The 24821-nt window shown below is 46.6% G+C and overlaps 1 protein-coding gene across 1 annotated transcript in view; it reads right to left on the bottom strand.

Annotated features, from left to right (window-relative positions):
• The window catches only part of GINS4 (GINS complex subunit 4), a 31389-nt gene extending 19214 nt beyond the window's left edge, over nucleotides 1-12175 (bottom strand). Inside the window, exons 1-6 of the mRNA XM_022571287.3 lie at nucleotides 11972-12175; nucleotides 11206-11320; nucleotides 6240-6326; nucleotides 5308-5421; nucleotides 2208-2305; nucleotides 1957-2045 (exon numbers count right to left, since the gene is read on the bottom strand). Of these exons, the coding sequence (XP_022426995.1) occupies nucleotides 1957-2045; nucleotides 2208-2305; nucleotides 5308-5421; nucleotides 6240-6326; nucleotides 11206-11301 (484 nt within the window). The 5' untranslated portion in view covers nucleotides 11302-11320; nucleotides 11972-12175. The remainder of the gene's footprint in view (nucleotides 1-1956; nucleotides 2046-2207; nucleotides 2306-5307; nucleotides 5422-6239; nucleotides 6327-11205; nucleotides 11321-11971) is intronic.
• Nucleotides 12176-24821: the final 12646 nt, after the last annotated feature.

Genomic DNA, 24821 nt, shown 5'->3' with positions numbered 1-24821 from the left:
CAGGGAGATGAATACGGGCTGCGCGCTGTAAGCATCCCTCCCTCTCTACCACCAGCCAGCACTTCACCACGAAGTGCCCCGCGCTGGCAGCTCTCCAGCCCTTCCCTGCCTGCGGCTCCGTTTGTGCCAAGAGGACCCCATCACCTGCGGGGTCCGGAGGACCCACCGGACAACTCAGTGTTCAGAGCCCAGCTCAGGTGTGGGGCTGCCCTCGGTTCCCTGTCTACGGGAGGGGGGTCAGGATAACTGACCGCAAAGGTCTGGGAAGGGTCCCCTGGGCTGCTCGGGGGTTCTGGGCCTGCCAGAGACACCAACTTCAGCAGGGTCAGCTGGGCCCACTGGACAGCTGCTGATCTGAGGAAACCCTCGAAGGACGTTCGGCTACAACGCCCTTCCACGACTCTGCCACTGTGGTCTCCGTGCTCCAGGGGGCGTCTGGGCTACGTGAGCAAGGCTCTCATCTCACGAGGGAAGGCTGGTTCCCGAACAGCTCCAGCCCTAGGCGCCCAGCTCTGGTCCTTGGAAGGGACCCAGGACAAGCGACACATGAGCGTCAGGAGGTGTTGGCCAGCATCAAGTAGAAGCAGCTCTGGGGCAACGGCCTGGACCCGGCTCAACTGGATACGACAGGTGGTGCTGGGCAGTGATTAGGGAGGTGGTCCTTGCCCCACTCGTAAGTGCAGACGAAAGCGGCCAAACTGGACACGGACTGGGCCTCCCGTGTCCCTCAGGCAGGTTCACCAAAACGACCAGTTCAGAGTTCCACAAGCCCAGCACGCGGTGGGCTTGCTCCTGGTGTCCCCTCCACGATGACACACTGAAGCCCTGAACCCCAGTACGTCAGGACAGGAATGGATTTGGAGACCAGGCCTCTAAAGAGGCAAAATAAAGCTGTCATGGTGGGGTCCTGATGCAACCTGATGAGGAGAGGGACAGACAGCAGGGTGCGTGTGCAGGGGGCGGCCGCCTGCAAGCCAAGGAGAGAGACTCAGGGAAACCAACACTGTCAGCACCCTGACCATGGACTCTGGCCTCCACATCTGTGAGAAGATCCACGCCGACTGGTCAGGCGCCCCCGTCCTGTCAGTGGTACTTAGCTGTGGCAGCCGGGGCTAAGTCCCCCACGAGCGGCAGGGCTCAGGGCGCGGCCCCCAGGCTGGGTCGGCGAGGGACGCTCAGGGCTTGGCTGTCGTGAACTCAGCTTGGGAACCTGTGGACTCCAGGCCCCCGTGAGGTCCTGCGTGGACACGGCGAGCTGGGAAAGGCCGGGGAGGAGGACTGGAGGCCACACGCCAGGGGCCCTGCTGGCTGATCCAAGGTTAGGGGTTACCACCAGGGCCCCCTCTTGGCTCGGCAGACTTTCAGGGGACCGAGCAAGGGGGTGAGAGGCAGAGGAGATGGCCGTGCTTCCCTCCCTGGCGCCTCCCTGCAGTCTGTCCTGCTCCCCTTCCCACAGCCGGGAGGCTGTTCACAACCGAAGATCAGGAGCCCTGAGGGACCCCCGTAGGCGTCCCAGCCTCCCAGCTAACGTCCCTCCCGAGGAGACAGGCCCTGCATGGCCTGGAACCTGTGAGGGGGACGCTGCTGCCCCCAGAGACCACAGACCCCGGCATCTTCCTCGCCCAGAGGAGCCGAGCACAGCATGGACCCTCGGGAGGTGACTGCGTACGCGGGTGAGTCTGCACTTACAGGGGCAGCTACGAGAATTTCCTCTGAACCGGAAGAACACAAAAGTGATGCTGAAATCGCTACCCCGGCGCCTGCTTTTCACGATTTTTGGTTTTTGACCCAGAACCCGTCCCCTCTGTCTCTTTTCTGCTGATCTATCTGTGCACCTATTTGCCCACGTTCGAGAGAAGAGAGTGGAGATGAAGATGTTATTCTAAGGCACCTGGAGATACGTGGGGTGTAAACTACGGCCCCTCGGGATGTCCGAAAGGAGAATGTTCTGCTCACCTGCCCTCAAGAGGTCCACCTTCTGTAAGTTAGGAGGCATGTGCTTTAAGGCAACGTTCTTTAGGTAGGTCTCTGTGTTAGCCATGTACCTGAAACACACAAACCCACATCGCAGTGACGACACGCCCCGGAGCCACCAGGGCTATAAGACCAACAGCAGTGGCCCTGCGACTGGCCTCAGGGACACAACCACCAAACACACTGGCAAGCCAGGGAAATAAAGGCGGGTCCCACTCTCGCTGCTTACTCACTCTCTGGCAAAGGCAAACTCTTCCGGAGAAAGGCAGGAAGGCTCCCCCTCACGGCGTGTTTTCTCCTTTTCGAGGACGTGAGGGAAAAACTTCTCTATCTGTGGGGACAGGAAACACCTGTCAACGCTTTTTGCCATCAGCAAGTTTGATCAAGTGTGTCATCGAAGGTCTGGTCTGACTCCAGTGGCACACATGCTAGTTTTCTGAAACAGGTCGAGGTTAATCTAGAAAGTGGCTCTTAAAATGACACGTTTTCATGGTTGAGGCTCTTTCTAATCATAAGACTTACACACTGGACTTCACGAAGGCAGGTTTCAGAGAATTTGGAGCAAAGGCCAGGGCTCAAAAAAGGAAGACAGTTTAAAAAGGATGAGAGGCCTTCATGAAAGAAACTATGGTGAGACAACTGGAAATGGAAGTTAAGAGAAAGGAAGGGGCTGTTACCCAGCACTTCTATGTCATTGTACAGACACAACTGTACAACCTGTGAAGTGAAACAGATACAGAGGCTGGAGAGACACACACAGAACATTTAAGCAGACAGAGAGTGATGCTCGATTATAAGACTATAACCAGGGACTTCCCTGGTGGTGCAGTGGTTAAGAATCCGCCTGCCAATGCAGGGGACACGGGTTTGAGCCCTGGTCCAGGAAGATCTCACATGCCATGGAGCAACTAAGCCTGTGCACCACAACTACTGAGCCTGCGCTCTAGGGCCCGCGAGCCACAACTACTGAGCCCATGCACCACAACTACTGAGACTGTGAGCCACAACTACTGGGCCCACGTGCCACAACTACTGAGCCCACGCACCTAGAGCCTGTGCTCCACACCACAACTACTGAGCCCACGCGCCTAGAGCCTGTGCCACTGCAACGAGAAGCCTGTGCACTGCAATGAAGAGTAGCTCCCACTCGCTGCAACTAGAGAAAGCCCGTGCGCAGCAACGAAGACCCAACACAGCCAAAAATAAATAAATAAACTTATAAATTAACAACAACAACAAAAGAAACAATATAACCAGCAAGGATAAAACCCACAATGAGGTGAGGCTTGGGAAGCGTGCTAAGAACTACCAGAAAACAACAACAAAGCTAAAAGCTACAGAAAGGTGTGTGGTCAGGAACCAGGAAAGGCAGTCTCGTTTGGAGTCAAAGCTCTCACGATCACCTCCGCCAGGGAAACACTCTCTGCGAGCAGGACCACGATGATGGCAAGGAGGAGCTGAAGGCCCAGAGAAGGCAGCACTTATCCTTAAAGCGGTGAGGTCTCCCGGCTCGGACGGACTGTGTTCCAGGATGAACTAAATTCTCGTCTGTACGGAGTTTGAGTGTGTGAGGCACCTTCTCCTGTCCTATGTGGATCACCGCTGCTACTGTATCACTTCGTGCACTAAAAATACATGCCATTTCAGAATCTCAGAGTCACTGAGTTCAGAAGAGGTGGGAAAGATTAGAGGCACACACATTTCCTGATTTTCAAAAATACAAAGGAGGAGACTCTTCCAACACACATCAGCGTCCTTCATGTTGTACGTGGCCTTACAGACAGACGGTCTGTGAACTCAAAGGAAAGTAGCGGTGCGTGTGAAGAGCATTCACCTCACCACACGCCTCAAAAAACTGAGCGGCCTGGCAGCTGAGGGTGGGGAGAGGCGTAGCACGTCTCAAGTTTTTCAAAATGCGTGATGATGTCTTTAACGTCCTTGTGGACAAGCTGTAGCAGGGGTGCTGGCTGACAGCACAGACTAGGAGACGCATAAATGAGTGAAAGAAGAACACGGATTCAACTGACAGACGCCGATCGGCGGGGAAGGCTCTGGCGGGACATCGATCACTGGCCCAGTCCTACTAAAGAACCAGATAAGATCTCTGATGACACACTCATAAAACTTGCTGAAATAACTAATAGGCTAGGTGACAAGACTGGGATCCAGAGACCAGGGAAATGGCCCAAAAAAAGAAGCTGAAGAGGGACAAGTACTGAGCCCTACACTGAAGGGTCAAAAATCAAGCCATGGAAATACAGGAGAGTGACGGGATGGCGTAATAATAATAACAACAGCTTAAAAACTTCCAAAGAGGTTGGTGCTCATGGCGAGTGCGGAATGAACCCAGGGTGACGTGTCCGTCAGACGCTACATGACACTGGGTGGTGTTACTACCAGTCTGATACCCAACAAGGGAAGTGATCATCCTGCTTTTCACAAAAGTGACCAAACTACAACGGGAACTCTGTTCCACTGTAGGTGGGATAATTTAAGGAGGATACTGATAAACCTTTTAGGGGAAGAGACCAGGAGAGTAAATGGAAATAAACAGCTGAAATGTTTAGCTGAGAGGACTCTCAAGAGCCTTCTGAGCTGTCTTCAGTATCTGAAGCGCGTCCACATGGTAGAGGGTACGGCTGGCCCTTGAACAACTCGGGGCTTGAGTGTGCCAGCAGCCCTCCCCTCCCCCCGCCTTACAGTCGGCCCTCCGTATCCCTGGTTCTGCACCTGGATTCAACCAACCTCGGATCACTTTACAGCAAATATTGAAAAAATTCTATGTATCAATGGACCCACGCAGTTCACACCCATGGTGTTCAAGAATCAAGCATATTTGCTTTGTAATAACTAAGAGGGCAAGTGGAACCAAATGAGAAGAGACTTCAAGGAGGTAAGAACTTCCAGGGTTAAAACAGACGTCATTGAAAATAAGCATGTTTTGCCGTTTCATTTTTATAAGTTAGACGGCCATAGAGATATAGCTGAATGTCACTAGCATGGTCCATTTGACATTGACTTGACGACAGATGCAAAACAGTTCTTAAAACCAGGTCCCCTCTGGTCAGTATTCCCTGTTCATCCACTGCCAATACCTCCACGCTCAGCACCGCCCAACGGTCACTCCGGGGGGTGCCGTTCGCACAGCAGACAAACTAACAGTGTCCCTGGAGGTGGGAGACAACCGTGCCGTCGATGCTTCTCCAGAACAGTCCCGCCCTCCTGACTCTGGCTCCCCTGACGTGGGGCCTCAGCAGCACCTGCAGGCCCTGGACCCTCCCAGCTCCTCCTAGGACCCTCAGTCCGCACGACAGCTGCCCCCTGCCCCCCGACCTTCATGAGCCGACACCGCAGGTAGCTGCTCAGGACGAAGCGGATCCTCTCCATCTCCATCTGATGGATGCTGACCTTCAGGTCCCCCTTCTTGGCCCTCCTGAGATTTTCTTCCTGTTAACAGAGAAAAAGAAGTTTGTAAAAAACATGAGAGTCAAAGACTAAGGACCTTATTTCTTCAATCAGCGTGTGGCCCATCATTGTCGGCAACAGTAAGGACGCAGAGGCTACATTTAGGTCAGAGGAGAACAAAAAACTCATCGTTTAAGGGCTCTCATTTCCTTCTAATTTCTTAACTACACAAACAATACATGACCACAGTCTCACGACATAAAGTGCAGACAGCACTCGTTTACTTTTAGAAAATGACCACTTGAATAGAATCTGAATCTGGCTGGTCAGAAGGGCCCAAAAGAAGCCCAGCCCGAGTGTGAAGGACAGCAGCAGACAGAAGAAATGTCTAAAGGGTCTTAAAATAGTTAAAACGCCAGTTGAGAAACTGTAAAATACCAACGCTTCAAAGCCACCCTGAGGCTGACAGTGACTAAAGCCCGGCTCATCTAAGGCAAGGGCCGCAGACTCACAGGCTTCGGGGCCAGGCAGCTAAGGTACCTGAGAAAGGTAGGCAGCCAGGAGCTGGGGGCCTGGGGAGCACATTGGAAGGGGCGGTCCCTACCCTGCTCTGGTCAGCTGTTCTCGCGTACAAATGCAGGAATGCTGAGGACAGGTTTTTAGAAGCTGACGTCCAGATGTTCATAGGAGCTCCCAGGCTTTGTAAATGTAGGTAATTAATTCAACATTAAAAAAGAAAAAAAAAACCCAAACTAGGATGGGCCCAACGAAACAGATTTGCTATCAGCTTACGGCCTCTCACTATGCCGACACACTTTCTAAGCTGCCCTCCTCTGAACGCTGAGGGAGGCATCTCTTACCATGTGCTGCAGCTGCTCCATGACACATTCAACGATTTCCGACTTGTTTTCCAGCAGCTCAGGGGCAAACTTTTCATTCATCCAGGCCTAAAAAAACAATGCCCGAAAAACACACAAAGGGGCATTACTCACAATGGAGCAAAATAACCCTGTGAGTCAGTACTCACCCCTAAAATCACAGCCGCCTCAGCGAAGAAACTGTCTACCGGTTGGAAATACTGGAAATGCTTTGAAGACAAGCTATGTTTAATGATGGCTTTTTTATTTCCTTTAGTGGAAAGGCTGTGTTGTCAGTACACCTATGGCTGAGAGTAACCCTACCTGGTGTCCACTCGGTACCTGTCACCGGGCACCAGTGTCTGTATCTGCTATTGCCCACCAGGGGGCACCAGCGCCCTCCCATTCCGCTCAGAGCACTTTATAATTTTTTCATTCATCACTATCATAACTGAGATGAAATGGATACAGTTATCCTTACCTTCTTGATGAGAAAACACAGATTACGTTATTTACTAACTTCCCAAGAGTACAAAGGATCACAAAGGAAATGGAGATTTATCTGTTAAGCAGTTTTCGGAATAAGACGTTAAATCCCTAATTTATGACTTAGGCCCAGACGCTTGGTATGTTTCAGCAATTACCAAGGCTTAGGGAACTGAAGTATCCACTGGTGACTGAGGAAGCTGTACTTATCTTTCAATCACAGGAAATTGAGTTCTAGCATAGCTCAGAGTTACAGGCCAAGCACGCTCCAGTTATTCATTTTGACACACTTAAGCGTCTGCTTCTCCAATTATCACCATTCAGACGCATTATTAAATACCGGTATTGCTACTATCATAAAATTTTTTTTCAGGTGCTCAAGCTTCTGCAATAGTGTTGCAGATATATAAAATTAACCAGAAAGACAATCTGTCTTTTCAAGTAGCATAATGAATGAGAAAAGATCAAACTGTCATAGAGAACTTATAAAGCAGGAGATTTTCTTTTTTTTTGATACATTTATTTATTTTATTTTATTTATTTTTGGCTGCATTGGGTCTTCGTTGCTGCGCAGGGGCTTTCTCTAGTTGCGGCAAGCGGGGTGGGGGGCTACTCTTTGTTGCAGTGCGCGGGCTTCTCATTGCGGTGGCTTCTCTTGTTGCGGAGCACGGGTTCTAGGTGCGCGGGCTTCAGTAGTTGTGGCTCACGGGCTCTAGAGCGCAGGCTCAGTAGTTGTGGCACACGGGCTTAGTTGCTCTGCAGCATGTGGGATCTTAGTTCCCAGACCAGGGCTCAAACCCATGTCCCCTGCATTGGCAGGCGGATTCTTAACCACTGTGCCACCAGGGAGGCCCAGGTTTTCTTTTTACCTGACTTTATTAAATGCTAAATAGGTACAAAAATATTTATGAAATACATAACAACATGAAGAATGCTGATAAACACCTATGTGCACACAGCTTCATTAAAGAATATCATCATCATTTTACAAGTCCCCTTGTGTCCCCTCCCTCCTCAGAGGTGATCATTAGCCTGAATTTAGTGATTAATTTTCTGTAGTTTCATTACTTCTGTTTTTATCTCTACATGGTGCTTACCAACCTTTCCATGACAGGGCACTCAAAGAAATGATAGCACTTGTATGGTATACTGGGTAAAATGGAGTAGATTTGGGGGAGATTTCTCATTTACAGTATGAAATCATGGTAATAAAACATATAACAGTAGGGCAAAGTTTATATTAGTACAAAATGCTCAAATAAAATCTTTTCAAAATTTTTAGTGAGAAACTTGTATTTAAGTTCACAGTCTTTTTAAAAATAATGAAGTTCTCTGTTTGAAATGACTGCACCAAAAAAATTTTAACAACAACCTGTTTATCACTGTTACGGGTGAAACTGTGCCGCCTCCACCTGCCGATTTGTATGTTAGAGCCCTAACTCCTAGCACCTCAGAATGTGACTGGATTTGGAGATGCAGTCTTTTAACGAGGTAGTTAGGTTGAAAGGCGGTCATTAGGTGGGCCTTAATCCAATACGGCTGGTGTCCTTGTAGGAGAAGAAGAGGACACAGACACGGAGTTTCCCAAGGCTCAGTCCCTGGCACCTTCTTTTCTTTATGTACATTCACTCTCTATGGGAAATTATCTACAGAGAGGACAGAGCACATGAGGACACAGAAGACGGCCGTCTCCAAGTCCAGGAGAGAGGCCTCAGAGGAGACCGTGTCAGCACCTTGATCTCGTCTCAGACAGAAGAGCCTTCAGAACTGAGAAGATAAATCTCTGTCAGCAAAGCCACCCAGTCTGTGGCACTTTGTTAGGCAGCCTTAGCAAACTAATATGACCATTAAAATGAGAAACTTTGCATTTTAGGTACCAAGTTTTAAATCGTATTTTTACCAGCATTCAAAAGTATCCTACGTATGCTCCCAGAGCTGTGCTCATCAATGGCCTGTCAGGCCGGCCCCGAGGCCATGCTACACGGCAGCTGTCCAGGCGGTGGCTGCCCTCCGGGCAGGAGAGCATCAGGCCGCAGGCGTGACTCCTGCTCACCTCCTGCCAAGGCCGCCAGACCCCACCCTCCTTGGGTTCCCTCCCAGGGAGCCCTGAGGACACCCAGAAGATGCCAGCAGTCTGGGCCCGGCTGACCTGGAGGGCGAGGGTCAGCATCTGAGCCTCTGCAGAGCCTCAGCGTGTGCAGCACCACCAAGCTGGCAAGCTCGGCCCTGGGCGACAGCTTTGCAAGGGTCTGAACGGTACACAGACGGTTTCTTCAGCAACTTATCTTTTGTTCTTCTATGTGATGTTCCTGACAGCTGTCCATGCTGTGGCAGGAGCTTTTACTCATTTTACTGCTGTTTTTCTCCCTCGTTATGTGTATATGCCGTACTCTAGGTATGCACCCAGGAGTAGAATAATTCGGCCACAAGACACGTGTGCCTTCTTTAACCTGACCAGAAAATAACGTTAATATTTTAAAGTGACTGTACCAAGTTACACGCACATCGTGGTATACATGTGCTAAATTCTCTACATCGTTGCCAACACTTTATACTGTTCACCTTTTTCATTTCTACCACTCTGATGGGTATAAGTGATATCTCATTGGGTTTTAAATTTTCAGGGTGTCTGTGAATCTCCTGAAATTACATGCAAAGTTCTGCATGGGTGTATATGTGCATTATTCTGGGAGGGCCAGAGTTTTCACCAGATTCTTAAAAAGGTCTGAGACATAAGTTTTAAATTTTTAAATGACCTTCCTTGGGTTTTATCACTCACGATGGCATGTAATGGTAGGAAAGAATGAAGAATCCTAAAGTAACAAACATGAGAGAGCTCTGGAAAGGGGCGGTGAGAGGGAGAAGAGTAAGGCAGCAGGTGTAGTAAATCAAAGAGACCTGGTTCACATCCTGGCTCTGCTGTCCTTGTGTGGCCTTGGCAAGTTACTTTACACCTCTAACCTCTAAGCTTCAGTTTCCTCATCTGTAAAATGGAGATGACAAAAGTGCTTGCCTCAGGGCGTTGTTGTACTGATTATGACCACTTGCACCTAACATTCAGTGAGCGTTCAGCACACGTCAGACAACACTCTGAGCTCTTCACACATAATACCCCATTTCATCCTCACAAGAGCTCTGTGAGGCAGCCGCTATTATTACCTCCACTGACAGTCAAGGAAGTGCTAGAGACAAGCTATACAACCTGCCTAAGTTGTAAAACAGACGAGTGGGGACTTCCCTGGTGGCGCAGTGGTTAAGAATCCGCCTGCCAATGCAGGGGACACGGGTTCAAGCCCTGGTCCGGGAAGATCCCACATGCCATGGAGTAACTAAGCCCATGTGCCACAACTACCGAAGCCCACGTGCCACAGCTAATGAGCCTGCGCGCTGCAACTACTGAAGCCCGTGCGCCTAGAGCCTGTGCTCCGCAATAAGAGAAGCCACCGCAATGAGAAGCCCGCACACCACAACAAAGAGTAGCCCCCGCTCGCCGCAACTAGAGAAAGCCCACATGCAGCAATGAAGACCCACCGCAGCCAAAAAAAATTTTTTTAATTAAAAAATTAAAAAAACAAAAAACGAGTGACATGCAGGGATTTAAACACAGGTAGTCTGAACTCCAAAACTACCAAGGTCTCCTCAGACAACAATTGTGAAGAGCCCTGGCACACAGGAAATACTCAACAAGCCACAGCGATTATGACTAAAAGGAGAAACAACCCAGAAGTGGTTTGAGGTAAGCAGTGGAAACATACAGAACGGTGGACAAAAGGAAGTATTTGGAGGAAAAGGAAGAATAAGACCAGTTTTCTCGGGCTTCCCCGGTGGCGCAGTGGTTAAGAACCTGCCTGCCAATGCAGGGAATACGGGTTCAAGCCCTGGTCTGGGAGGATCCCACATGCCGCGGAGCAACTATGCCTGTGTACCACGACTACTGAGCCTGTGCTCTAGAGCCCGCATGCCACAACTACTGAAGCCCGCGCGCTTAGAGCCCGTGCTCCACAACAAGAGAAGCCACTGCAATGAGAAGCCCTCGTGCCGCAACTAGAGAAAGCCCGCATCGCGCAGCAACAAAGACCCAATGCAGCCCAAAATAAAAATAAATAAACTTAAAAAAATAAAAAAGACCAGTTTTCTCCTAAAGAAGGTGTTTCAGCACTTTCTAGACCTTACAAGTCTCTACCAAGCACTTCTGCGGTCCCCACAAATACCAAGCAGATCCTTTGCTCTGTGAGCTGTTCTCGTAAATGTCCCCAAAGCTGACCCTCTCTGGCCCCACTTGAGAATTTTGTGTCTGACATTATGAGGTTTCTATCCGGCTGTCCCCCTACTTCCCATTTCTGTGTAGATGGTAAGATGCGGTCTCTCTTCTCTTGAAATAAGCCTAGAGTTCCATCACATTTCCTGATTCCCGACATTTGCACAGCTGGACTAAATTAGAAGGCTGAGCTTGGAGCAGGGGGATTCTGTTTGGGCTGCTTACCTGTTCCAGCCTGTCAATGAGCTCTGCAGGGGTCAGGACCACCTCCTCACTCCCCGCATCAGAGTCCTGTCCCGGGAGATCCAGTTCCTCTGTCATCTTCTCTGAAACCAGGAACCTAATAAATAAAAGAACCCATACTATGCTGTGTGTTCCATTTCTTTTCAAGAATATGCAACTACGTACCTGGAAAAGGGAAAGGTTTACTGCGGTTGTAGAGGCTCACTGGCAGTGGCTAGGAAATTCATAGGTTTTGGTTTTGTAATTCTTCACCTCTTCGTTCAAATCTTAGGTCAGGGATCAATTTCTCAAAGCGATCACTCCTTACAAGGGCTTCCACGTGCACCCTGAATTGAGCACCTACCGCACCCTGCAGTAATTATCTGTTTGCCTTCCAGAAGGAGGTCCTCTCCTCGGGGGCTGCGTTCACTTCAGCTCTAATATGAATCCTGGAACCTCTAAGGACTAGGGACACAGTGACCTGTGCAGCCCCTGGCTCAGCATGGCTCTTCACTAAGAGCAGGCAAATAAAATTGCTGGGAGAACCAATCCACGCCCGTTTCCTGGAGCCACAAGGCCCAGCAACATCTGTCCGGTCAGTGACCCAAAGGGCTTAGGAAGGCGGGTGGTGGGGACGAGGGCGCGTCCCCGGAGCCTCGGGGACACCGAGAACACATTCCTCCCGCTCGCCTCCCGGGGCCACGAGCACAGGGTCACCGCCTCCCCCGAGGCGCGCGCGCACTCCCAGCGGTCCCACTCGGACGCTCACCCGGGCCTGGGCAGGCTGCGAAGTCACCCCGGGCTGGCGGGTGGCGAGGGCCGGACCCTCGCGGGAAGCAGCCTGAGGAGCACCGGCCGCAGAACGGTCCGCGCGAGGCCTTTCCGGGACGCAGCTGACCCTCTACTTCTCAGCTCCCGCGCTCCTCTTGGACACTTCCCGTCCGGACTCAACGTCACTGCGCACGGACGGGGCTGACCAATCATGGCCAGACGGCCCCGCCCACCCTGGGGGCGGGAATTGCGTCCCCGTGGCTCGCTCTCAGGGCCACTTCCTGAGTGGAGGCGGGCCCGAGTTGGGCCCCGCCCACCTCGTCCCGGCTGGGGTGTGCGGTGCCGGATGACACCTCCCAAGGACCGTCGGCAGGAGGCGCCTGGTCACCGCGGCTGGGGGCTCCGGCGGCGTGGGCCTTCCCGCCACCGGTTGCAGCCGTCCGCGTGTGCTCTGGCCGATAGCCGGGCCGACAGAGAGGTGGGCTGTGTTAAATCGGGCCGCTTCCACCTCCTGGGTCGTCTTCTCCACCCACTTCCCTTGTGGCTCTTCTGGTTACCGAATATCTGCAGGGGCTGCACCTGTGGCCACTACTCCCAGCTCTAAAAGCCTTTAGGCAAGTGGTTCTTAAAACGCGGTTCCAGACCACCAGCAACAAATCGGCTGGGACCCGAGAAAAATGCGAGTTCTCAGACCAGTCCGAGAACTGCGGAATCGGGAACTAGCGGGGGCCGGGGGAGGAGGGGGGGAGACGGTCAACAGGTTCATCAGGTGATTCTGAGGCAGGTGAGCTTGGAGAACCATTGCTTTAGGCAATGCTTCCATCCCAGCTGCTCTCTAGGTTATATTGACATTTACAGTTTATGCCTTCTGCCTTTACTGTAGGGCAAAGATATATATATATATATTTTTTTTTTTTCTTTGTGTGATTATAGTTTTTCATCTCTGAATTGCTGATGCTTTTCTTTCCGCTCTCCTTTGTTTTCTGTGCAAAGTGTCGCTTCTGGCTCCCCTAGAAGTGTCTCTTCCCCACCAATCTGAAGATTCTTTGTGATGTGATAAGAAAAAAGAAGTCCGGCTAATTGACCAATTGGGTACTACCTGCCTGATTACAATAGTGTTATAAAAATAATTACAATAGAATATACTGGGTGAGAGAGTGGACATATTTACAAAGGGCTGAGGAAACTGGGGGACAGCAAAGAGGTATTCCAAGGGAAGGGCCCTTTGAACTGTGCTTGCAGAACGAGTTTTGTTAATGACAGATGATGGCCTTTTCCAGGTCCATTTCAATTCTGCGTTGCAGTGGTTGGTGGCCCAGTGGTTTTTAGTTGTGGCAAGTTGTGTTTTCCCAAGAGAGCTGCTCTGACATCAGCCTTATCCTGAACTCTTCTGCTCACACCTCTCCATCAAGAGGTGGAGTTTGTGATCTCCCCTTTTTAAAAAAATCTTATTTTGTTGAAGTATAGTTGATTTACAATTGTGTTCATTTCTGCTGTACAGCAAAGTGATTAAGTTTTATATATATATATATACTTATAAACATACACATGCTTTTTCATATTCTTTTCCATTATGATTTACCCCAGAATACTGAATATAGTTTCCTGTGCTATCTGGTAGGACCTGTTGTTTATCCGTTCTCTCTGTAATAGTTTGTATCTGCTAATCCCAAACTCTGAATCCTGTCTGAGTCTGTTTCTGTTTCATAGAGGAGTTCATTTGTGTCATATTTTAGATTCCACATAAGTGATATCATATGGTTTTGTCTTTCTCTTTCTGACTTACTTCACGCAGTATGATCATCTCTAGGTCCATCCATGTTGCTTCAAATGGCATTACTTCATTCTTTTTTATGGCTGAGTAGTATTCCATTGTATATATATACCACATCTTCTTTATCCATTCGTTTGTCAGTGGGCACTTGGGTTGTTTCCATGTCCTGGCTATTGTAAATAGTGCTGCTATGAACACAGGGGTATATGTATCTTTTTGAATTAGAGTTTTGTCTGGATATATGCCCAGGAATGGGATTGCTGGTTGTGATCTCTCCTCTTCAATCTGGGAAGATCTTTGTAACTGCCTGGACCAAGAGAACGTGGCAGAAGTGCTGCTGAACGGCTTCCGGAGCTGAGTCATGAAAGGTGGTGCAGCTTCCACCCACTGTCTTTCTTGAGCTGCATCCCTGGGGAGCCGTGAGCTGACAGGTAAGATGTCTGGCTGTCCTGCAGCTGCCATGGAAGGTCCACGTGGAAAGGTCACTTAGAGATGGAGAGCCATGTCCAAGGAACCCCAGCTGTTCTGTCCTTCAGATGTCTGAGTCGAAGGAGCCTTCAGATGGTTCTAGCTCTTAGACTTTGAGCGACCCCAGCTGACCCTAAAGGAGCAGAGACAAGCCATCGCTGCAGAGCACTGCCCAGATTGCAGATTTGTGAGCAAAATATAGGTGTTTTAAGGCCCTAAGTTTTGGGTGTTTTTTTAAATTTTATTTTTAAATTTTTTTTGGCTGCATTGGGTGTTTGTGGCTATGCACAGGCTTTCTCTAGTTGCAGCACGTGGGCTTCTCATTGCAGTGTTCTCTTGTTGCGGAACATGGGCTCTAGGTGCTCAGACTTCAGTAGTTGTGGCGTGCAGGTTTGGTAGTTGTGACGCACGGGCTCTAGAGCGCAGGCTCAGTAGTTGTGGCTTGCGGGCTTAGTTGCTCCATGGCATGTAGGATCTTCCCGGACCAGGGATCGAACCCGTGTCCCTACATTGGCAGGCGGATTCTTAACCACTGCGCCACCAGGGAAGTCCATTTTGGGTGGTTTTTAATCAGCATTAGAGGACGTGAACATTAGTCTCTGAGCACAATCCCATTCTTCCATAATTCTCATTCCTACATAGCTTTGCAATGGTCTTTCCAAATATTCCTTAAGTGTTCTAGATTGGAGTCCACTCACCGATGACTTCCCTGTATGAGTACCCATTGCTAAGTTTGCTCACTCAGAGTCTTCCCTTCCGTGGTGCCAACTGCCACCCCGGTCTCCCGCTGTGCCCCAGCTAGGGAGCCGGCGTCCAGCGCCTGCTTCCTTACTAAACAGGGCCGTTACCTGGGACACATCACTTCTTTGGGCTTCGATCAGTTGTACTGCCTGTCCAGTGAGAACAAGATGTGCCTTCCTGAAGGCAGAGGGATAGATACAAAATTGGGCCCCCCCTTTCGCTTCTGAGATCTTTGGTTCCAACTAATATTCATCAGATAAAATCACTCTAGAGTAAAATGAGTTGGAAAAAAAAAATGAGTTGGCAGAGAAAGAAGGAGCATTGAAGGAGACGTCCAAAGAGGATCGACAGAGCTACCTGTGGGCAAGCAGCACAAAGTTCTGGTGGGACGGTTGGCCTGTGAAGTTCAGGAAGGTGGGAGAAAAGACCCGGCTTAAGTTACATTATGTTAAATGGAGAGAAAAATCAGGAACATCTGGTGGACGTAGCCCCATTGTCAAGAAGTTTTAAAAAATAATTACATAGCCGTGCAAATAGAACGCCTTTCATGAAAATGATCACGTGAAAAAGAGAATTACGTAAGTTATGATAGCAGGAGGGTAAAGTTTGATGGTGATGTATGGAATTGCAGGACAGAATTTACAGGCAAGTTCTGATGATGAAAAAAGCAAGTGAACATGCCAGCATGAATTCAGATGAGTAAAACATGAAGCTACCAACATAGCAAAAGAAGGAAGAAGCTAGTGCCCAACTGTGAAGAGGATACAGAAAATAGGACCCTGTACAATTGAAGAAAGTCAATGCAATTTCCAGATACTGCTCAATGAAGGAGTTGATTGCACTTAAAGACAAGGCAAATGGAAACAGCCAAAATATATGTGGATAGGTATGGAACTATCATTAATAAGAATGGACCTAATTTTTTTCAATCACTAAGGATAAAAGACAACATATACATATCTATACAGCACCGTGAGCCTTTTTGAAGATGATGCTTTCTAAATACAAAGTAATACCATCATTACGGTTCATGTATCATCACTGCCCTTGCTCATTGGTCAACAGCTGTTTCTCAATGTTTCCTTCCTCTAAATTCCATCACATTCTTGGTCTTGATACCCTCACAAGCAAAGCACTAAGTCTTGGGGAGTGTATTCGTTAAGCAGAGTTTAAGCCCCAGTTGTTCTGAATGAATGAAGACTTGGCCTAAGGATAGGAAAGGAAGAGAGCAATTTGCATTTTTAAGGAAAGCAGAAAAGTACTCTTAGAATATTTCCTTTTAGCCTCACAAGGAAAGCTGTCGACTGGTGAATTGTAAGTATTTTTCTGGCCGATGGTAAAACCCCATACACAGTTGTATGGCTGAGATGCTGGAAAACTCAGGAGGTCAGAGCCCTGAAAAATGTAAAATCTGGGCAGTGCATGATATTTCTAATTCCGTTTTTCCCCCTCAGACTTTATAGCTCCTCATCCCTTACTCAAAACCCATCTTTAAAGCACATTGAGGGCTTCCCTTGTGGCACAGTGGTTGAGAGTCTGCCTGCCGATGAAGGGGACACAGGTTCGTGTCCTGGTCCGGGAGGATCCCACATGTCGCAGAGCGGGCTGGGCCCGTGAGCCATGGCCGCTGAGCCTGCGCGTCCGGAGCCTGTGCTCCACAACGGGAGAGGCCACATACCAAAAAAAAAAGCACATTGAATTAACATATATATGTTTCCAATAAAGATATAAACTTTTCAAATGTCTTCTAAGCTTTGAGATCACAGTTTCAAGAATAACGTGGCTTTGTACTATTGTTTAACCAAAAAAAAAAAAAAAAGCAGGTACAAACCTTTAATGCTCTATTCTCCTACCCGCTCCCTTGTAGGAGCATGGTGAGACCCTGTTTCCTTAGTTCGGTCTTAATGTGTTTCTAGATTCTAGCAGAGACGCGACCTCCACCTTTGTGTCTTGTTGCCTTATGGTTGATGGGAGGATGCTTTTTTTCCTCCCAAGCCCAGAATGAGCCTTGGGAATAACAAAAAGAGTCAGTTTGCTGTGGAGGGGAACCCATCTTCTGAAAAGAAAGCTGACCCAGGAAATAGAGCATCTGGCTTTGACTTCAGCTCTTATGAAGGCTCCCCAGCCCTGGGCAAAGCTGTAGATGCTGTCTCTTCACTTTGCCTGAGCTTTGTTAACGAGGAAGCAGAGGCTGACACCAGCCAAGGCTGGCACCTCCTCGGGCAGACTGTAAGATTATGTTCTCTCGTCCACTCTCGAAGCTTTCCTTGGAGGGGCGTGGACAGAACGCCTCAGGCTTTAGACCACTGCAAGGAAGCAGGTTGTTGGAGGCTGGAGGGAATCCCCTGAGAGGAGTCGGGAGGTTATGTGATTTTAGTCATGCTCTGAAAGCAGCAGTGTTGATTTTCTTGTTATTCAGTGTTTCCCCCTTACACCCTCTTCGCTTCCTTCATGTGGAACTGCTCAGGGACATGAGGGATTTTGTCTCCTCTCTTTTCACCTCCTGTTCCCTCTTTCTAGGCTTCTCTCTTTCCCTGTAACCACCTAACGGACTCGTACGCATCCTTCAGGACTCAGCCGAAGTACCTCTTCCTCTGTGAAACCATCCCTAGCAATTAGGTCAGTGTATATACCTTACACTATACCTTACACTATTCTGATATAGCATTTATCACACTATATGGCAGTGTTAACATGTCCATTTCTCCTATTAGGTTGTGAATTCCCTGAAGGTATCCCCAAATCTAGCACAGCACCCCTCATTCCCACGTGCATTGATTTCTTCATTCAACAAATATTTCTGAGCATCTAGTGATACTTGAGTATCTACTGCCAGGCCCTGTGTAGGTGCTAGAGATAAAGCAGCGAATAGGAAACACAAACCATATGATGGGAGACAGACAATAAACAAATATCAATTGTTTGTCAGGTGGTGATAAAATAAAGCTGGGTAACACATATAGAACATTAAGAGGAAGGACATTTTAGATGGTTGTCCATTCAGGCTGCTATAACAAAATACCATAGAGTAGGTGTCTTATAAAGAACAGAAATTTGTTTCTCACAGTCTGGAGGCTGGGATGTCCAAGGTCATGGTGCCAACAAAGTCAGTGTCTGGTGAGGGCTTCCAAATGGCTGTCTTTTCACTGTGACCTTACATGGTAGGAGGGACAGTGGAGCTTTCTGGGCCGCTTTTATATGGGCACTAATCTCATTCATGAGAGCCCCACCCTCATGACTTAATCACCTCCCAAAGGTCCCACCTTCTAGTACCATCACCTTGGGGGTTAGGGTCTCAACATGTGAATTTTGGGGGAACACAAACATTCAGCCTATAGCAGACTCCCTAAGGAAGTGACATGTGAGCACAGCTTGCAGGAAGAATGAGCCACTTCCAAGGAGACGAATGTGCAGCACTGTGAGGAGATCCAAAGGCTGTGCAGTTACTTGCTCACTGCAGAATATAAAATGACCATGAATTTTCCTTTTTTTAAAAAAAATTAAATATATCTTCTGAAAAACTATGGCCAAATAGCATTTATCAGGCCAAGTAGAATGATTTTCTTAATGATTTTCTGGATAAGAGTCAAGCAAAGAGAAATGTGACCTTTCCATCAAGAAATATGTGTGCCTTTGTGTCATGAACCTCTGGTGAGAAGCTTCTATGTCTACGTGCTGGGCAGGTCCTCATGTTTATTTAGGGTCCACATAATTACTCTAGGGAATTGTCTCTAGGTCTAAATGAAAACCAGGCAAACTCAGTATTTCTAAATGCTTACAGCTTAGGGCAATGCTCTTTTTTTTTTGTTTTTAAATACATAGCCATAGGAAAAAGCTAAAGGGCAGCATTACTCAAGAATGTACCCTGTATTGGCACATGAAAAGATGCTCAACATTGCTAATTACTAGAGAAATGCAAATCAAAACTACAATGAGATACCACCTCACACTGGTCAGAATGGCCATCATCAAAAAGTCTACAAATAACAAATGCTGGAGATGGTGTGGAGAAAAAGGGAACCCTCCTACACTGTTGGTGGGAATGTAAACTGGTGCAGCCACTATGGAAAACAGTATGGAGGTTCCTCAAAAAACTAAACATAGAGTTACCATATGATCTAGCAATCCCACTCCTGGGCATGTATCTGGACAAAACTCAAATTCAAGAAGATACATGCACCCCTATGTTCATAGCAGCACTATTCACAATAGCCGAGACATGGAAGCAACCTAAGAGTCCAGATGAATGGATAAAGAAGATGTGGTGCATATGTACAAAGGAATACTACTCAGCCATAAAAAAGAATGAAATAATGCCATTTGCAGCAACGTGGATGCAACTAGAGATTCTCATACTAAGTGAAGTAAGTCAGACAGAGAAAGACAAGTACCATATGATATCACTTATATGTGGAATCTAAAATATGACACAAATGAACCTATCTATGAAGCAGAAACATTCACAGACATAGAGAACAGACCTGTGGTTGCCAAGGGGGCGGGGGGTGGGAGGATGAAGTGGGAGTTTGGGGTTAGCAGATGCAAACTATTATATATAGAATGGATAGATAATAAGGTCCTACTTCTATAGCACAAGGAACTATATTCAATATCCTGGGATAAACCATAATGAAAAAGAATATGAAAAAGAATGTATAACTGAATCACTTTGCTGTACAGCAGAAATTAACACATGTTATACATCAACTATACTCCAATAAAATAAATTGAAAAAAAGAATGTACCCTGTATCAAAATTCCATTCATTGTTCTTCATTTTAATGCCACACCTTTCTTTGTGTTAATGGATTGTAGGCATGGCACCATTTTGAGAACTTCACCTAACGAACGAAATGGGTCATTCCACTTCAGACTAAAGTTTATTAAAATAATTTTTTCTGTATAGAGGCAACTGTTAGAATACAATCAAGTTTGTCTGCATATAGATAGTGGTTTCCCTGAGCTGACAATATACAGTAAGATTTATTTTAAAATTTTCTTAAGTTCCAAACTTTCTAATTAGAGTTACAGAGATGGAATTGTATTATAATTGTTACCATTTTGTTTTCATTTCTACACGGAGGATCTATAAATTATACATCTCTTGAGGTGTCAGTACGTGAAATAATAAGGAATAAGAGGCTTGGGTTAATATAAAAATGTGAAATTTAAAAATTTGTGACATCTTAAAAACTTTTGGCATTGTATCTAAATTTCTTCATTTAAACACTTACAGGTTTCTCACTGGTAAAACTAAACATTTTAATTGAGTTCCGTATTCACCCTCTATCAGATGGCTAAAGAATGGCATGATTAATTATGTTCCATAATTTTACTATTAAATTAGCTAGAACAGATAATGTATTGATAATAATTCCACCTTTAGGGTATCCAAAAGTAATTTAAAGAATTATATTTTCTGTTTATGCTATGTTCAGTCAGTTATAAAAATATTTTCAGCTGAAAATACTGAAATTTGGACATGAAATTGTGTTACTTGTTGGTATCTTTGGAAACAAAAACCAGAAACCTTGGGTCAGTTGATCTGTCAGAGCTGATCTTGCTGTGAGCAGCTGTCATCCTGTGAGCTGCTAACTCAGTAGAATCAATAAGATTTGGATGTGACCCATGGAGCTCTGTGAGGGATGAAATTACTTTGGACTTTTCCCTGTTGGTGGGGAAGTGAGATCATACATTTCCCAGTCACCCTCTTTGTTTCGTCTTAGACATGTTTACTTTAAGAGAGAAATTCAGCTTGACCCTGAACTTTACCCTTAGCTAGAGGCTGCTTCTAGGCTACAAGTTTAATTCATTTCTTTTAGAGGCCTACTCACATACCTATGAACAGGAATAAGCTATTTGTCCATATTTTTCACTTTTTTTTTTTTTGGTATAAGTAGAACTAGCAGGACTCAGAGGCTAGTGTCTCTTGACAATGAGACCAATGAGACTAACAGACCTGAACACGTGGAGGAATTACGGACACCTGAGTGAAGTCCTGGGGAGTGGGGTTGTGTGTGTGAGTGTGAGAGGTATTGTGTAAAATGATCAAAGCCCAACCTGATACTGGAGATGTTAACTGGTCTGCATAATATTTAGGATATGGTCATTTATTTTGACAAATATATGTAGTTTTTTCAATTTTTTTTCTCTTTTTAATTATTTTTTATTTTATATTGGAGTCTAGTTGATTTACAATGTTGTGTGAATTTCAGGTGTACAGCAAAGTGATTCAGTTATACATGTACATATATCTATTCTTTTTCAGATTCTTTTCCCACATAGGTTATTACAGAGTATTGAGTATTACTTTTTTTTTTTTTTTTTTTTTTTGCGGTACGCGGGCCTCTCACTGTTGTGGCCTCTCCCGTTGCGGAGCACAGGTTCCGGACGCGCAGGCTCAGCGGCCATGGCTCATGGGCCCAGCCACTCCGCGGCATGTGGGATCTTTCCGGACCGGGGCATGAACCCGTGTCCCCTGCATCGGCAGGCGGACTCTCAACCACTGCGCCACCAGGGAAGCCCTGAGTATTTTTGATTGCAGTATAGTTGATTTACAACATGTAACTGTTTTAGTAATAAATATTTTTTAGGCATTTGATGAAGTATGGAAAACAGTAAGCCATTTAACATCAGAAGTTCAATCTAGGCCCTGCACTCCTTTTTCTGACCCCATCCCGTCTCCATCTCCAGAGGTAACAACTGGTGTTCCTCACTCCCAGGCATGTTTACATAGTTTATCAAAAATAATATGATAATATAAAAATTGTGTGGTGTGTGTGTATGTGTATCAGTTAGGATAACTCACGGAATGTAGCCATAAAGCTACATTTGTTTTTGTCCCTTTTCATTTATTTGTTGGGTATAGTTCTTCCCTGTCCATGGATGAAAACCGAGGAAGGTCCATGATTGCTCTTGTCAGTGTTTGTTGGAAAATAGAATCCCATGATCACTGTCCCAATTCAGTAATTAAAATGTTTTGTTATCATCAGAACGCCCCTGGAGAAGGGTGCCATACTGGGGCTTCGCATGGGCCTCCGATGGCCGCCTGGGCACTCAGCCGTGCCCGTGGACAGATCGGCGGTGGAGAAGTCCACGTGGTTGAGCCACTTGCTCCCCCCACCCCGCTGCAAGGACCATTTCAGGCGGCCCCACAGAGCAAGCACCAGGGAGGTGGGAAGAGGCTGGCAAACAGCAAAGGGTTTTCCACTTCCACAGTGAGAAAGAACCTTTGCGGAGGATGCTCTCCAATGGGCACTCATGTGGCGTGGATGTCCTCACACTCTGAACCTGCTCCGAGAGGTCCTCACCAGGTTCCTCTGCTCCTCCGGGGCTGCGGGCTGACCCGCTGGCCACGCCCTGGATCAGTGCGCACACTCAGATCAGGCCCTGCGCATCCCTCCCACCGGCCGAAACTCCAGGAAGCTTGGACCAGGGAGCCGGGTTGAAGCTGTGCACAGGTCAGTTTTCCAGAATGTAGCGAAGACACCGAAGGAGAAAGGATCCGAGGGGCAAAGAGACTGTCCCGCCCACCGCACGTGAGCCTGCGTCCAGCTCTGCATTCTGTCCCATCTAATGAGAGTCTATTCTTGCTCCAAAGCCACGCATATCAGCTCTAGGACTCGGCATGCCTTGCTAGTTGCAGGGCATGTCCCTTCACTTTCCCTAGAATCAGCATGTCAAGTTCCATTAAGACAAAAAACAAAAAACCCTTATTGACACTTTGATTGTCAGGCCAATAAGTTCTTAAGTTCCTAATAAGCTTGTCTGTTAAGTGAACTGACTAGATTTTTACCCTGTGAGCCTTTTAAATGCCCCCAGTTTCAGAGGCATTTTTACTTTCTGCCTCTGCAGCTGCGTTTTATTGGCACCACACATTTCCTTGATAAATAAAAAAATTGTATTCACTTCAAAATCCACGTAGAACTTGGGAGCAGAAAACAATGTACACAAGCAACTTTTTCTTTTCCTCAGAATTTTCTCAGTTTCTATCAGGGATCTGATTATTTTTAATGTATAGCTCTTGCTGGCAGGGGTTGGTAAAGTTTCTATTGTCAATATGATTGCTGTTGATAATTCTGGTTATTTAAAAAGATGATTTTTCCTATCCTCAAGTAGCCCCTCCATATCATTAGATATGAAGTGAGGATTTTTCTCTGCAGTATTAAAAATGCCCCAAACATCTGTTAGGCCTTTCCTGTTTAACTGAAGCACTCCTCATTTTAAAATTACACAGCAACATCTACAATAATGTTGCTTTTTCATAATTCTTCAAATATCTAAGAAATTAGGAATTGGACTAAATAAAACATTTGTAAATTGTATGAGATGCACAAAGATGTGCAAGAGTTGTGCACACCAATCCTTTAATTGGAAAGAAAAGGCCACAATACATCTAGGTTTCTGAGTCCTTGCGTATCACAGAATCTGAACTCCTACAGTTATGCTGTTTGGCATTTATTTGGTTGTTCAAAGAAGACTAATTGCTAAAACATTGTGAATACAAGTTATGATGTTCATTTCCTGGCAATAAAGTGGTCTGTGAAAACATGAAGTAACAGAATATATACATGAACAGAAACATTAAGAACAACAGATCTGGACTTCCCTGGTGGCACAGTGGTTAAGAATCCGCCTGCCAGTGCAGGGGACTTGGGTTCGAGCCCTGATCCGGGAAGATCCCACATGCTGTGAAGCAGCTAAGCCCGTGCGCCACTACTGAGCCTGTGCTCTAGAGCTCGTGAGCCACAACTACTGAGCCCACGCGCCTAGAGCCCATGCTCCACACCGGAGAATCCACTGCAATGAGAAGCCTGTGCACCGCAAGGAAGAGTAGCCCCCGCTCACCACAACTAGAGAAAGCCCGCGCACAGCAACGAAGACCCAACACAGCCAAAAAAATAAATAAAAATAAAATTTTAAAAAAAGAACAACAGATCTAGCAGCCAATGGACTGATTTTTAGCTGCCATCCCCGCCCCAACTGCCTTTAAAAAACTCTTTGTATGAGAAACAAAAAGAAATTCTTCAACGTGATTTATTAATCTGAATAAAGATTTCACTATCCAGGTAAAAAGTGATAGCACAAAGTTAAATAAATTCTTAACAAGGTCCATAAATACTTATTACTCAGATACTATTTAAAAAAACCTGAAAATTCTGCTGGCATAAATTTGTTTTAACTTGACAATGATACTTAACTGAAGATCTTTGGTTTTGTCCGATTTATAAAATTATTTCTTTTTGCAAGTTGGAGGCTTAAAAAATTTTAAAGTAGGCATTAAGTTCCTAGTTTCCTAGTTTTAGGCAGAATTTCTCAGAACTTCACATCTGCACCATTTAAGGTTTATGGGAAGAACTTAGGATACAATACAGAAGGGCCATGACCTTTATTTGATCACTAATTCTGTTTACTCATTTTGGAACAAAATGTACCACTGTCCTATCCTAGAACTTGGGTGGTCTAGAACCTACGTTTTGGCATTCACCATTCATGGCAAATACGATGTTAATCAGACATTTGCTATCCTCTACACATTTCCATGTTTCCAGTACTGCAGAGTACTACTATATAACCATTTACTTCAGCTCTTGTGGGAGGAATAAAATCCTCCACATTTTACACATCTGCAGATTAAAGTGGGTCATTGTGTAATGGTTATATTTATTGATGTTTATCCTCCAGCCAGGCACAAACGATGAGGAACACTTTGACCTATTTCAATTAGTATTTATACCATTGAGTGGCGATATTTGCGAGCCTGTTTGATTCATTCTAGCTGCTAAATGAGTGACAAGCACATCCTTCATACAGTCTCTTGTAACTTTGTACAGAGAAGTCTAGTTAGTAAGGACTTAACATGAAT

This window comes from Delphinapterus leucas, chromosome 21 (genome assembly GCF_059928025.1).
Source record: "Delphinapterus leucas isolate spDelLeu-1000000601 "Yukka" chromosome 21, BTC_Dleu_Yukka2, whole genome shotgun sequence".
In the NCBI taxonomy this organism is placed as follows: domain Eukaryota; kingdom Metazoa; phylum Chordata; class Mammalia; order Artiodactyla; family Monodontidae; genus Delphinapterus; species Delphinapterus leucas.
Note: the sequence above shows the minus strand (reverse complement) of the source record. Positions and strands in the feature narration are given on the sequence as shown.